General features: G+C 43.3%; 2 protein-coding genes across 3 annotated transcripts; one reads left to right on the top strand and one right to left on the bottom strand.

Moving 5' to 3' along the window:
- Nucleotides 1–310: 310 nt before the first annotated feature.
- Nucleotides 311–3044, bottom strand: LOC115668057 (protein NUCLEAR FUSION DEFECTIVE 4). 2 transcript variants are annotated; one of them, XM_056320161.1, is made up of 2 exons: nt 1552–3044; nt 311–908 (listed from the first exon to the last, which is right to left on the bottom strand). In XM_056320161.1, the coding sequence occupies exons 1-2, from the start codon at nt 2736–2738 to the stop codon at nt 485–487; spliced, it is 1611 nt and encodes a 536-aa protein (XP_056176136.1). In that variant the 5' UTR covers nt 2739–3044; the 3' UTR covers nt 311–484. The 2 variants fall into 2 exon arrangements, with proteins under 2 accessions (XP_056176136.1, XP_056176135.1); XM_056320160.1 differs by having other exon boundaries at nt 311–911.
- Nucleotides 3045–7855: 4811 nt separating this feature from the next.
- Nucleotides 7856–13755, top strand: LOC115670341 (protein NUCLEAR FUSION DEFECTIVE 4). The gene is made up of 3 exons (XM_030591598.2): nt 7856–7990; nt 11610–12793; nt 13311–13755. The coding sequence occupies exons 1-3, from the start codon at nt 7856–7858 to the stop codon at nt 13753–13755; spliced, it is 1764 nt and encodes a 587-aa protein (XP_030447458.2).
- Nucleotides 13756–14796: the final 1041 nt, after the last annotated feature.

Below are 14796 nucleotides of genomic sequence, written 5' to 3' on the forward strand. Positions count from 1 at the left end.
ACGAATGCAAAGAATTATCTCTCGACAAATTAGCATGGTTGAAAAGCAATGAATAATATATCATATTACTCATAATTCATTACGTGAGTTTTAAAGCGAAGTTGCGTCTATGCTAAAGTATCTCAGTAGTCATATGCATTATCATGTGGGTGCGTAAGACTATATGGCCATTGTATAGAGTTATCGAGTCGAGTATCATATGTCGTGTCAATGCAATACTTGTGTTTTTCTTTTAATGACATGGTAACAGTCTGATTAATACCCCAATGTTCAAAAACCGCACATTGAACTTGCACTTTAGATTCCGACCAAAAAAACACTTGTATCTTAGATTAGGTGAATTATATAATGCCGATTTCTCGATCAATAACACATACATACATGTCCAGGAGTATTTTTTACCTTGAGCGAAGATATTTGGCAAAATAAAAGAAAAGGAGTATATCCTAACTCGTATTGAAGAGTGCATTCGTTTAGTTAGCTACTACTTCTCTATACTTCTTGAATAAAACTTGCGCGTACGTGCGTACAAGACTAAAGCTAGGACAGTCCCGAGTAAGCACAGACATCCCCAGATGACAAACGTCGTGCTATAACACTCCATCCCCATGCACTTCCCGTCGCCGCCTCGCCGGCTGCGGTAGAGCAGCGCCGCGGCGTATCCGAAGACGAAGGACCCAATAGGGATGTTGGTGACAAGGATGTTGTGGTTCACGCCGAAGTTCTTGGTCCCGAAGAGCTCGGTGGTGGTCGCCACGGAGATGGACGTGATGGCCCCAGTGCAGACGCCGATGATGGCGGTGCTCACGTAGAGCGCCGCCGTGGCAGGGCTGAGGAGCAGGAAGTAGGCACCGACCATCGGTGCCATCAGTACCGCCATTGTTGCCGGTCTCGACACCACGTACTTTCTGCTGAAACAGGAAGAAAAAGAAAAATGTTCACTTTATGACTTAGCTTTTGGACCATGACTTAAAGTCTTAGGACGTTAAAGAACGTTGTCCCAAAAGCTTTTGTGTCCGTTCAAATGTAATAGACATCGATCCTCGCTCCAACATTGGAACAAAAGAGCCAACTTTTCACCTAAAAGTGGACGGACAAAAATGCAAGAAAGCGATAATTCATAGGGCGAATTTCTTCGAGTAATGTAATATTATGTCATCCGATGCAAGCACATACGTGAAAACAGCTTCTTATAATCAACATGCACTGAACAATATCTTATCTTCGTATGCATAGAAATCTCTTATGGAGAACGTGCCTAACATCTCTTGTAGAAATCTCCTCTTATCAGGCTTCAGTCCCTCCTGCCTTCAGAGCGGCCTGGCTTGCATGTGTTTTCACTAGCTAGGAAATAAGGACAATTAATGCTGAATGCCATGAAGTCTAGACTTAAAGTCCACACCCGATCAAGCAAGACATTTACGTGCAAATGCCGTGGTTGTCCGTCCACTTCAAACTCTGAACTAGTTGATGAACTCCACCCACGCTCAGTTGACAATCTAACAACGCTAATTGAAACACTAATAAAGGGGAGATGGCTGTCCTAATTACCTTTTGAAGAGGTAGTCGAAGAGAGACGGGATCAGCCGCCCGAAGAACCCGAACGATGACGAGAGAGAGACCAGCGACGACGTCTTTGAGCTGCCCCGGGACTCGGCAATCTGCCCCAGGTTGTTGAGGAACACGAGCCCGAGCGTCGCCCCGAACAGGTACACGAAAAAGTAGAGCCAGAACTCGACTCGCTTCACCATCACTCTGGCTCCAACCTCCTCTCTGACACCATTAATTGCCACTTCTTCACTAGGGGGAACCACAACAACCGCCTCTTCTTGGTCGCCAACCTGGGGATGGGCCTCTGACTTGAGGCCACTCTCGTCTCCGCCGTGGTCGCTGTTCTCTTGCTCGGTCACCACGTCGTGTACCCTCTTCTCGGTGCGGGCTAGGACGTGCTTGACGCATTCCGCGAGCGGTATAATGATGGGGATCAGGAGGAAGATGCCCATCCCCATCGCATTGTACACCGCCGATAACGCTCCCGACACTGACCCCATACTGCTCACCACCGCGTAAATTCCGGTCGCGATCGTTATGATGAATAGGATTATGAACCTGCTGTGCGCATTTTTGCCCGCCCCTGGACCGTCTGCATTGACAACTCGAACAAAAGCCGCCGTGGCTAGCGACACGGCCATTGGCAGGACTGAATTGAGAAGCAGATATGCTTTAGCTCTAGCCCCAGTCCCGCCGCGCTTGTTGAGTGCGGCGTCAACTATATCCGTGTAGACACTGGCGCTCAGCCCTTGGTAGCTGGTGGTGAGCCCGACGGCGAGCTGGCGGTGGAGCGGGAAGTTGTGGATCGCGACCACGTAGCACACCGTGTTGATCCAGCAGATGCTGTTCCCGGCGAGGACGGCGAGGAGAAACATCCCGGGGTACGAGACCGAGGTGACCTTGCCAGCCACGAAGAGGTACTGGATGCCGTTCCCGACAAGCCCAAGCAACGCGCCCACCAGGAGGACGAGCCAGAGCGGGAGGTACACCGCAGCGATCCCCGAGAACCACCCCAAGAGCTTGCCCGCGTCGGAGGCAAAGGCGAGGTTGTTGAGCTGGACCTGGGAGATGTGGAGGACTTGCTTGAGCTGCGAGGAGTATGCCGGGAAGTTGGTGTTCGTCCCAGCGATGGTCTGGAGCCAGATCACGGCCACGAGGCAGAGCCACTGGGCCAGTGATGGAGGCATCGTTCTTGGTTAATATTTGCTCCAAGTGTTGCGCGCAGGTCCTCCTTTTATAGCATCAGGCAGCGACGAGAACAGAAACAGACTGAAAAAACAAAAGGACAGAGGAAAGATCGACGACGGTGAGGATCACGTACAAGGTTTCTAAGGTGGGAGATGGAGGTTGGGGAGGGACAAGCAGAGAGGGAAGCAGTGAGACCGACGATGCTGTCTTTTCAATGGACATGTGGCTCTGCCGAAGACAATGTGGTTACGCGAAGGCCGTCACCTTCGAGGCCACATTAATGGTTCCCCGAGGTGGGTGTGTACCAAGTCCAACAAGGGCTTATATAGTGATCTCTCCTCGGGGCCTGTGGGGTTGGGGTCCATCGAAGCGTGGAGTTGGGTTCGTGTGTGAACGGAGGAAGCAGGGTTGGCGTGCGTCCTGTGCGGGCGGGGGGCTCGGGTTCCTGCAAGGAAGCAAACTCGTCCTGACGAGAGAGTTTGCGCAAATCTCTATTGAGGAAATGAAATCTCGACGCGATAGCTTGTGCTTGTCAAAGTATTCGTGTAATTATATTGCCTGTTCGGAGCGAAATCAGCATGTTATCCCAAGCTGTTCCAGCGAAAACAATAATCTTGGCAGCACACAAGACTAAAAACGATCTAGGTTTCCTCAAACATAAATCTTTGTTCCCCTAATGTCTTTTTCTTTTTCCCCTAAAGTCTTTTCATTAGTCGTGCGAACCTAAGCACGTCCTTAAAATGCTCTATCTCGGTCCTTGTCCAAATCTCAGGATCATTGGGATAAAAAATTTACGGAGGGTATTCCCTCTCGATGAGAAAGAAAAAGATACCTGGAGAATTGAAGGTGGGAGGCCAATTTTTGTTCCCACCAAATCCTTTTCTTTTACCTAAATTCTCTTTATTAGCCATGAAGATCTAAGCATGTCCGTAAAAAAATTCATTTCGGTTATTGTCCGGATCTCAGGATCACTAAAATGAAAAACTTTTGAAGGGTATTTCCTTTCCACGAGAAATAAAAATATACATTGACAATTAGGAATGGGAGGCCAATTTTTGTTCCACTAAACCCTTTTCTTTTTCCCTAAAGTCTCTTTATTAGTCGTGCACTCACATACAAAAGCTTTTGTGAAACACGCAAAAAGGGGGAAAAGGAGAAGTTTCGCAGGATTCCGCGCGACGTGCTTTTTCATCCTTCGGAGAAACGAGTCGTCACTGCGTCATCGTGAAATTTCGTTCTAGCCGGGGCGGTCGTGAAGCGGAAACTCTCGTCCATCGGCGTAACGAAACGACCTCGCTTGCCGAAATCAAGAACTGTGTACACTTTAAAAGCAGAATCCTTTAACATTTTACGAGTGAAAGTGTGCTCGATGAGAGGACAGTTTCCACTTTAAAAGCAAGTAATTACACGCCTTACAAAGATAAAAGTGAATGATAAAGTGTGCCCCGGTTTTCGATGGTCATCGAGACACTTCTGCGTCGCAATCACATACATTAGGTACACTTTTATTTTCAAGATATTCACTCTTGCCAACTGCCCACCTGAATTTAGGTGGCGCGGCAATAGAATGATGGGCTTATGATTACTAAGTTTTCCCGAATTTTAGTGTGTGAAATTATAACTTACAGATGCGTTTGTTTTCGCGAAAAATAAATGATTTGTAAAAATATTTTTCTAAAAATAATCGTTCATAACCCCCGAAATACTTAGTCAATGGAAAATATTTAATAGTCGACAACGATTTATGTCTGAATATTTTCGTAGATTATATAAATAAAACATCTGCTCATCCCGTCCCTTTCGCTACGCATTATATAATACGGTCCGCCGGGTGAACAAAATGTTGCTATAGCACGACATGCAACTACATAAAGCCTCAGAACAACGTAGCTTAATTAAATCCTAGTGAAATATCAATTTGTGTTCCGGCCTGTACAAACGCACTCCCAAAAGCAACAATAAATAGATTGATTAAATTTAAAAAAAAAAAAGAGGATGGGACAAGGAGGAGATCACATCAATTATGACGTCAGGAGTGAGATGTGACGGATGAGATGCTTTGGACGAGAGGGGGACTGCTTTGCGGTCCCGTGAGCTGAGGTCTGCCTCACGGGGTGATGGCGTGGCGGTGCACGGGGTCGGAGATATCCGACCGGTCCACGGTTCAATCTCAGCCTCATGCACATAAGTCAGAGTCCAAAAATTCTAACTCTCTCTCTCTCTCTCGAGATCGCGATCAAATGATAACCGAGCTTTTCGTCTCGATTGATCTCGTGGATACACGTGCACGTTTAAGGAACGTGATCCTTGACTCGATTATAACCGAAGGATATCTCGTGATTTGAATCTCAAAACCTAGTACCATCCAAATCGAGCGCGTGTAATGCCTCGTAAGATTAGATGAGTTTTGCTATCATTATTACTTTCTTATGAATCATTTCAAGATTACTAGGGAGAAATAAAATTATGGCGACTGCATCTCATCGAGACTTATAGATGGTATTTGTCAGTGCAAATTCGATTTTCTAGTTGGGATTGTATGTTGCGGTTGGAATCGTGGTACGTTTTATTGTAAGAATGTCATTTTCTTTTCGTCCAAATAATTTGGATTGAATGCGCTAAACACAACCTCAGCTTAAAGGAAAAAAACAGAACTCGTTTGAAATGTGTGGTTGCGTGACGTGGATTGGTTGATTTTTGAGTAATTAATGTCAATTTTGTCCTATACCATTTCTCCTTTGCAATCTTTATCAAACGTTAGGTATATGAAGATGGCAAATAATAATGACCAATTTCCATATTTTGCACACAATCAAGACCAGAAAAAAAAATCGAACGGCTTTACGTGATAGATATATCTTGGGGTTAATATTGCAAAAAATTCTAAATTATATACCTGTGATAAATTTACTCCAAATTAATTTTTTAACTACCAAAAACCCCAAACTGGTATACCTGTAACAATTTTATCCTGTGTTAATTTCCGTTGAATTTTATAGTCAAATTCTGAGTTGGATGACATGTGGCAGTTGACGGGTGTACCGATTTGTGGTTTTACCCTCTGTTTATCACGGGTGTACTAGTTTGTGATTTTTCATGGTATTAATCCAATTTAATAATAGGTAAATTTGTCACAATTGTACCAGTTTTGGGTTTTTGATGGTTAAAAAAATTAGTTTAGAGTAAATTTGTCACAAATTTACCAGTTTGAGGTTTTTCATGATATTAACCCTATATTCTAAGCCTCGTACACAAGCTAGGCACGGGCACGATTGCTTTTGTATCATCCGATTAATTAATACGAGGACAATAAATCCAGAAATTTTCAATTTTTGCTTGCTTGGATTCATCTTGATTTTTCCAATAAATACATTGCTTTTCGTCACCCATCTTTATGTGCAAAATAGAAAATACAAAAATGAGATGAAGATGTATTTTATCTTAATAATATACAGATAGAATATGATGATCTCATCCCCAAGATAAGACTACTCTCTAAAAGCTAACATGAGGTAGATGAAAGCGTTTCTTCTCTCTAGCTTGACTACGATATGCATACAACCCCCCCAATATAAAATTTACTTTACCTTAGTAGTTATGTGAATTTGCGATGACCCAGCTCGATCCACTTGAGCCAAATCTCGAAAATCAAACGAACTACTCATGTGGTGACTACTAAGAAGACTGGATCGCACTTATGAGTCAAGCCATGAGTCCTCTCCCATCTCATACGGGATTTTAAATGCCATCATTTATAGCACCAACGTCCTGTTAGTGTTGGCTTCTTAGTCCACGATTGCACTAGGAAGGGAGGAATTAATTCTAGAGGTAGGCCTTCAAAGATTCAAGGAGAAAATTATCCAAAAAGTCCTAAATCTATTACACTTTTGTCGATTCAATCCTAATCTTTCAATGTTACTAATTGAGTCCTAAACCTTTTCACTTTTTATCAATTGAGTTCACCCATGCCACTTGAAGTGATAACTGTTTAAGGACGAGTCGCACTTATAAATCAGGTCACAAGCCATCTCCCATTAGATGTAAGATTTCGGGCATCGCAGAATCACCTAGTTCAATCCTCACATGGTTAAGTATAAGCAATTAGTCCTGCACTTTTGGTCCATCCCTCGAGTTTCGACTCGTGTTTACCCTGTCCATAAGAAAGTACATGACTGTTTTACGCTGGCGCACGAAAGGAAACGAACATACGATCATCAAAGACTCCACTAGCTGCGAGCTAATGCAACTTGCATTCACCGCATCAAAGCCTCCCAACGATACCAATGTCAAGATTGCATGGATACCCATTTCGATTGGCTGTACGTACCCTGTCATCATTCGTATCATAGAAAATTGTAAAGCGGAAGGAACAGGAGAGAGTTATCCAAAAGGGATTCAATTTTCATCTTGATTTAGATAGTGACGTGTGGAAATTCACATCCTGGAAAACCCACTTACCGTCCATACGCCATCTATAAGTGGCATGACTTTTTGGCACTTGTTCATCACACTTGCCTTCTATTTCCTCGGATGACAGCCGTCGTCCGAGTTTCGACGTCAACGTGCCGGAAGCTCGACCCAACGTGGGAAAAAAAAGAACTCATGTAAGACTCTTTCCTTAAACGTGTCGGAAGCTAAACGGTACAGCTCGCTCCGACCGCATACAATGTCGTGATGATATGACGCGAAGAAAACGGAGTTGAAAATGTACAAGTTGTCTGCTCTGCAGATGAGCAGTGGCGTGATGAGAAGGTCTGAACTTGAATTGCTGCAATGCGTGCTAATTCATGCCGTCTTTAAATTTCTAGAACGCACTGAACCTCGTGGACCACGCATTACTCCGACATGCTGAAGCTAAGGTATAATTTGATTATTGCTATCCTGGCTGTTTTTCTATGTTTTCGTTGAATGGTGTTTTGTCAAGTTCCTGCAAAGGCTTAACTCGTAGAGGGTTCCCGTCTTATTTTCAAGAGGGTGTTTGTTACTAGCTAGGATGCATCAAGAGAACTTTAATGTGCGTATGTATATGACTTATTTGTATGAGATAAACGGAATACATAAATATGAAGCCAAATAAAGTTGTTTAGCTTAAAGTATACACTAGCGTAAACCCATCATGCTTGGGATTGAGACGAGAGGGACATGCCAGGAGTCGGGGCGTGATGGGGCGGAGGCAGGGGACGCAATGAGGACCGGCGATGGCACAGGGGAGGGGAGCGACATCAACAGCGGAGCAGGGCAGAGGCCGACGGTGAGTGAATGTGGAGGAGGAAGAGAGAATGGGGAAGAGATTAGGTTTTTTGGGAACTGCATCTTGTTGTGTGTATTTTTCCAACAAGTGAGGGCGTTCGAGTCATTAAGGAGTAACTTTACATGGCAAAGTTATCTCCCAAATTTAAAAGATCCCAATCCTTAAACGAGCACGTGATGACTAGATTTAGTAGCGACCTGTTGGTACATGTTGATATTCCCGAACGCGATTTTGCGAGTTTGACCTCAAAAGAGGCGGTAGTGCGCGGGTTTGGGACCTTTGGCAGCTCCATGTGAATATCGCAACGGGGCTTGGTTATCTGAAATCAAAAGGTCATGAATGGTGCTAACCGACGACCTATTCGGTGTCATAAAGTCGAACATTTTATAGCCCATACGAGACTTATCGGTGTAGGTGGCGATGCTAATATTTTTGGAAACAAGACCCACAATGGAAAAATTGAATGAAGTAAGAGCTTTGGCGGATGGGTTTGGGACCTTTGGCAGTTCGATGTGATTATCGCGACGAAGCTTCGTTATCTCAAATCAAAAGGTCATGAATGGTACTAACCGACGACCCATTCAGTGTATTAAAGTCGAACATTTTGTAGCCCGTACGAGACTAATTGGTGGAGGGAGCGATGCTAATATTTTTGGAAACAAGACCCACAATGGAAAAATTGAATGAAAAAAGAGCTTGTATGCATGCGCACCACTAAGTTTTACATTTCAATAATTTGTCTCAGCATTAAATGAGATTGAACTTCTCAATAACTATAGCTATCTCTTCTTTCTTTCTTGCTTTCATCTTTATTTTTTCAACTGAGATAGTTTGAGAGGTTTTAACAATCATACTAAGGAAAGCGATTGAAACATCATTTCCTTCACGTTGATTTTCATGCCGGTCGCCCCCTCCCATCCTTTTGCTTTAGCAAGACAAGTCTAGATACATCGGTTGATGGTTCTTCGTCGGACTGTAATTGATCCATAAATAGGTAGGACATTAGTGCGACCGGCAACTCATGAAGGACAAGAATCGACTTAAGTTTCTCAAAATCCATCTAATCAAACGTCGCACGTCTAAGTTTAGGGCCTTCTTTTCCAAGGTTGAATATTGCGTATTCAAACTAAACTATTGGGGAAGAAGACTTAGAGACATTTCATTCGATGATTCAAGCCAGAATTTATTTTATTTTATATAAGTCAACAATCCAAAAATGAATAAGTTGTCTAGAAGTACTATAGACTAATCTTGATGACATGTATTGACTACTTTTTTATATCTCCGTACGAGAAATACTTGGATAGTAAAACGGCGAGATCATCTATTAAACTAGCTTGTTAAGTAATGTGGCACTTCATCAGTGAATACCATATGCTAGTGTGCCTATTTACGTACTCCGAAAGGAGTAAAAAATATTTAATAGACGAGGTTTAGTATGTCTATACTTAAAAATTTTATTAGAGGAAATGCTATTTGCGAAAAACGTCTCGGTCGCTTGCAATCCATTTAGTGGCACAGGTGGTGGTGACTCGAGGGCGCAGCCAAAGTTCAAACCTAGCGAGAATTCCACGCTTATGGATGTAATTAGATTTGGATGTGGAGGATCCTGTGATTAAGGCTTGATTTGTTTATCAAAAAATGAATGATCTAAATAATATTTTCCTAAAATTAATTGTTTATATTGCTTGAAATAATTTATTAATAAAAAATTTCATTATCGACAATAATTTATGTTTATATGAATTCGTGAACGATGAAAATATTTCTCGTTTATTATTTTTTTAAGAGATACAAACGATCATTTTAGGCTTTTCAAATCATTCATTTTTCGCAAAACAAACGCATAAATAAAGCGCAATATCTCTTAGCTAGTTATATTGAAATAAAATACGACACTCGCCATTTAGTGGGCTGAATCTTAAATAATTCGTGTAGACGGTGCGATCTACATGTTTTTATGAAACTATTCAAGTCAAAAGATTCGGACACCTCATGTTATGAGAAAAGGAGAGAGACACGAATGCCCCACCGTGCCATCATTCCGTGGGGCAGACCTCATGGAGTGATGGCCCAGTGTGACGCCGCCACCAAAATTGATATCTTTACCCAGCCAGTTTAGTCAAGCCACCTTGAAAGTTTATAAATGATAACTTGATGGGGTGAGCTGATCACATAAGATATAAAAAAAAAATTAGGCCAAAACTCGAGATCTTTTAAATTACTATTTATTCGATCATATAGAACAAACTTATGCACTAACTTCGTACATAAACTTTGGGGCGATTACATGAGAAGCTGATCATTCTAATGTTATAGTAACCACATATGAGGATATTACACCTGAAGCGAATGTCAAAGGCCACGGGTACCCATTCAATGATATAAAGATATCATAGCTTTCAATGCATCAACTTTTATATAAAGCGTGTAATTCAAGTTTTGAAAAGGGAAAACTTTCTTTATCAAGTATACTTAGAGTCATACATTTTTCTTTGAGTCGCTAATGAGCAAGACTTTTTCTACTTTTTTAGTATTATAAATAGTTCAAAGGATAAATTGGATCTCTCTCTAATCCAAATTAGTCAAATTCTGCCAAATTAGACTATTACTATAAAGTATGATGATGCAAGAAGTGATTCCTCTTTATTAACTTGATACGCTAAATATAGATTTGAATAAATCGAAAAAAAAAAGTAACTTTACTAGCTTTGATAATTCTATTTTACACGTTTTTTACCCATGCATGTGACCCCAACATAAAACAGTTTTTGTATAACATAAGACAGCTTTTATACAAGTGGTGGGATTTAAGCAAGTGACCTCTAGTTTCTGAGATGGAAATCTCCCATCGTCCCAACTAACTATACCAAACCGGGTTCCATTCCAACCTAGCGCTTACTGATCCACACATTAAATCTCAGGCTAAACCAAAGCCAAATCGGGAAGATTTCGATAACAACCGCGCACGACAGATTCGATGTTGAATTGTCTTTATTTTGATTCGGTTCTGTAATAGAAGATGTTTAAGTACGCACCTCTACCGATCAAATGGTGTCAGAAGGCAAAGCGCTTGCGATTGTTCTCATCTGTCTTTTAGTGCTTTGCATAAATGACTCGTGAATGGCGTGGGCGCTCTTCGGAATGACGTTCCAACCCATGCTTGCTGCTGCAACATTACAGCAGTGGGAGATGGAAGGCCACGGACAGCCCTTTTTCTTGCCGATTTTCATCATCAGCTTGATTCACACAGCGAGACCGTTTCCTTTTTCAACACAAATGACGAGGGCTTGGAGTAGCATATGGATCCAGCGCTCACAGCATTCTGGGCAAGAGCATGCTAAGTACCAACAGCTCTTAAGTCCAACCATTAAACAAAAGAAGTAAAATGATGTGCAGTCACGATTTCTTGTCAAGTCGAGCTCATCAATTCCAGCACCATTTAAAAAACAAGAAAGAGGGAATCTTTGGAGCTAGGTAAGAGAAGCAGCATGCACCACCACGCCCTCACCCCGGGGAGCAAACCTCATGGAGTGCATATATATGGCGGAACCAGATTCATTTCGTTATACCCAGCTAATAAGTTAGCTTCTGAACACTCTTCCGAACGAATATTTAGCCGAAAACAATGCAGGAGTGGCTCAGCCTCGTCGCCATGATCTGGCTCCAATCCGTGGCTGGGACGAACACCAACTTCCCCGCCTACTCGTCCCAGCTCAAGCAGATCCTCTCCATCTCCCAAGTCCAGCTCAACAACCTCGCCTTCGCCTCCGACGCCGGCAAGCTCCTGGGGTGGTTGTCGGGCCTTGCCGCAGTGCACCTCCCACTCTGGCTCGTCCTCCTGATCGGCGCATCGCTCGGGCTGGTCGGGTATGGTGTCCAGTACCTTTTCCTGGCTGGCAAGGTCGCCTCGCTCTCGTACCCCGCCATGTTCCTCCTTACCGCCCTCGCTGGGAACAGCATATGCTGGATCAACACAGTGTGCTACGTTGTCGCTATCCGCGACTTCCCGCTCCACCACCAGGTCGTCGTTGGGCTCACCACCAGCTACCAGGGGCTGAGCACAAGCGTCTACACCGATATAGTTGACGCTGCCTTCAACCAGGGTGGTGGTGTGGCCAGGGCTCGGGCCTACCTGCTCCTCAGCTCGGTCCTGCCGATGGGCACGTCCCTGGTGACTGCGCCTTTCGTTAGGGACGTCAATGCAGGCAGTCTAGGGGCAGGCAGAAACGCACACGGCGGGTTCTTAATCCTATTCGTGATAACGATCGCAACCGGGCTCTACGCAGTGGTGAGCAGCATGGGGTCGGTATCAGGCTGGTTGCCAGCACTTAACAACGCAATGGGGATGGGCATATTCCTTGCAGTCCCCGCCGTCGTGCCGCTCGCCAAGGGCCTCAAGCACTTTGTAGCCCTTACCCAAAAGAGGGAACACGACGTGGCGAGCGTGGAAGAGAACGGCGAACACGGCCGAGACAAGAGTGGGCTCAAGCCTGAGGCCCATCGCCAGGTTGGCGACCAAGAAGAGGAGGATATTGTGATTGCTCCTTGCGAGGAAATGGCAACGGATATTGGTGCGAGAGAGGAGCTTGGGGCGAGAGACATGGTTAGGCGGGTCGAGTTCTGGCTCTACTTTTTCGTGTACCTGTTGGGGGCAACGCTCGGGCTCGTGTTCCTGAACAACCTGGGACAGATTGCAGAGTCCCGCGGGTGCTCGAAGACCTCATCGCTGGTCACACTGTCGTCGTCGTTCGGGTTCTTTGGGCGGTTGATTCCATCTCTCTTCGACTGCCTCTTAGCAAGGTATTTAAGACGCAATTTATTTTGTAGTATTGAAGTACTGTCCCCGTTACAACGAGTCATAAATACTCTTTATATTCATGTGGTTTCTTTTCACCCATTAGTTTAAGGTTTTATAACCGTTTCTATTGATCCAACATCTTACTTGATATCAGAACAAGAGATTTTGAGTTCAAATCTTCCAGGCTCCTATTTGCCTCCCAATTATATATTTCCTTACTTTAGATTTAGGCCAAAGTCCAGCTTATGCGTGGTAGGGAGTATTAGAATATTAAATAATAAATCATGCTTTTATCTAATAACTTAAACTTTTGAGTTGGATTTTGTAGATTTCAATTTGCATTGTTAGAGGTTCACTTTCATTTCTTTGTTAGTTAAAAAACACACACACACACACACACACATATATATATATATATATATATATATATATATATAATGATTGTTAAGCTTCTCGAGACTTTTGGTCCAAAAAAGTCAGTAACAAAACCAATCCGTTTTTTATTTGTATATTTTTCAGGAGTAAGTATATGGTGGCGAGACCGGCGTCAATAGCAGGATTGATGGCACCGATGGTGGGGGCCTACTTCCTGCTCCTTAGCCCCGCCATGGTGGCGCTCTATGTGAGCACAGCCGTGATCGGCGTCTGCACCGGGGCCATCGCGTCCATTGCCGTGGCAACCACCACCGAGCTTTTTGGGACCAAGAACTTCAGTGTGAACCACAATATTGTGGTCGCCAACATCCCGATCGGGTCCTTTGTCTTCGGGTATGCTGCCGCGCTTCTCTACCGCCGCCGAACCGCCGGCAGCGGCGGCGAGAAGTGCATGGGGATGGAGTGTTATAACACGACGTTCGTCATCTGGGGGTGTCTTTGCTTTCTTGGGACCATCCTAGCTTTAGTCTTGTATGCACGTACTCGCAGGTTTTATTCCAAAAGTATAGAAAGGGTAATAGCTAATTGAGCAAATTATAAAGACGCGACGCACCACCCACGTAATGTAAAGTTCGCTCTATCAAGACCAAGCTCGATAAAAAGAGAGGACGACCTGAAATAACACACACAAGTCTACATGTTGGGTAGATGTCAGGTGGCATTGGCCAACTTTATTCATCACCACGCATGTACACTCAAATGTATCATCAACACACGAAAATATAAACATAGTATAGCCAATTATGTATATGGATGTTGTGTAGATCGGTCCAAACTAACCAGCAGCTCTATGTACAAAAGGAATGCATACATTTTCCCCGTTTTCCTTCGTTCTGGATCAGGACAAAACTCACTCCTCGGATTGATGGTGAGTGTACTATTATGCTTGGCGAGTGCACACGTAAAGGCGCAAAGCAACAGTCGAATCCCATATTGAAATATTGATATGATTTGGAACAATTAATACTTCTTAATTGGCTCTTAAGTCAACCGTTGATTTAAATTTTTGGAATGACTGTGAATCCAATTGGTTATACTGATGAGTTCGGGCTCGAGCTCTCTTGTTGATCTCCCAAGTGAAAGTACAACGATCTAGTCTTGGTGATTTGGGGTGTGCACTTTTGAGCGGTGTTGCGATAGGGATAATTACAAAAAAAAAATATTAAACTTATTGTACGGATATCAATTCAATTTCAAACTTTTTGACGATTTGCTAATGTAGATTGCAAAAATTATCCACGTCAATATCGGTCATGCCATGTAGGACGGCCGGCATTGAAGTTTGCGATTTCCAACAAAAATTAGCCGGAATGATTATATTTGCAAATTGTTAATAGGTTTCAGACTTAATTGACTAAATTGAAAGGTTTAGAACTAAATTTACGTCCGTACAATAAATTTAGAAAAAAAAATGGTGATTTTCCCATTGCAATACACAACTGCTTGGACGACCTGTTGGGGATACTTGACTTTGCATTATAAGCAAGAGTTGGATTTATATAAAAGGCTCACAAGCATATATGAAGAATTCGCTACAAATTTGTGAGAGTCTCATCAAATAGTATACATT

Source organism: Syzygium oleosum, unplaced genomic scaffold (genome assembly GCF_021117445.2).
Source record: "Syzygium oleosum isolate NSW1041296 unplaced genomic scaffold, Sole_v2.1 Sole_v2.19, whole genome shotgun sequence".
Classification (NCBI taxonomy): domain Eukaryota; kingdom Viridiplantae; phylum Streptophyta; class Magnoliopsida; order Myrtales; family Myrtaceae; genus Syzygium; species Syzygium oleosum.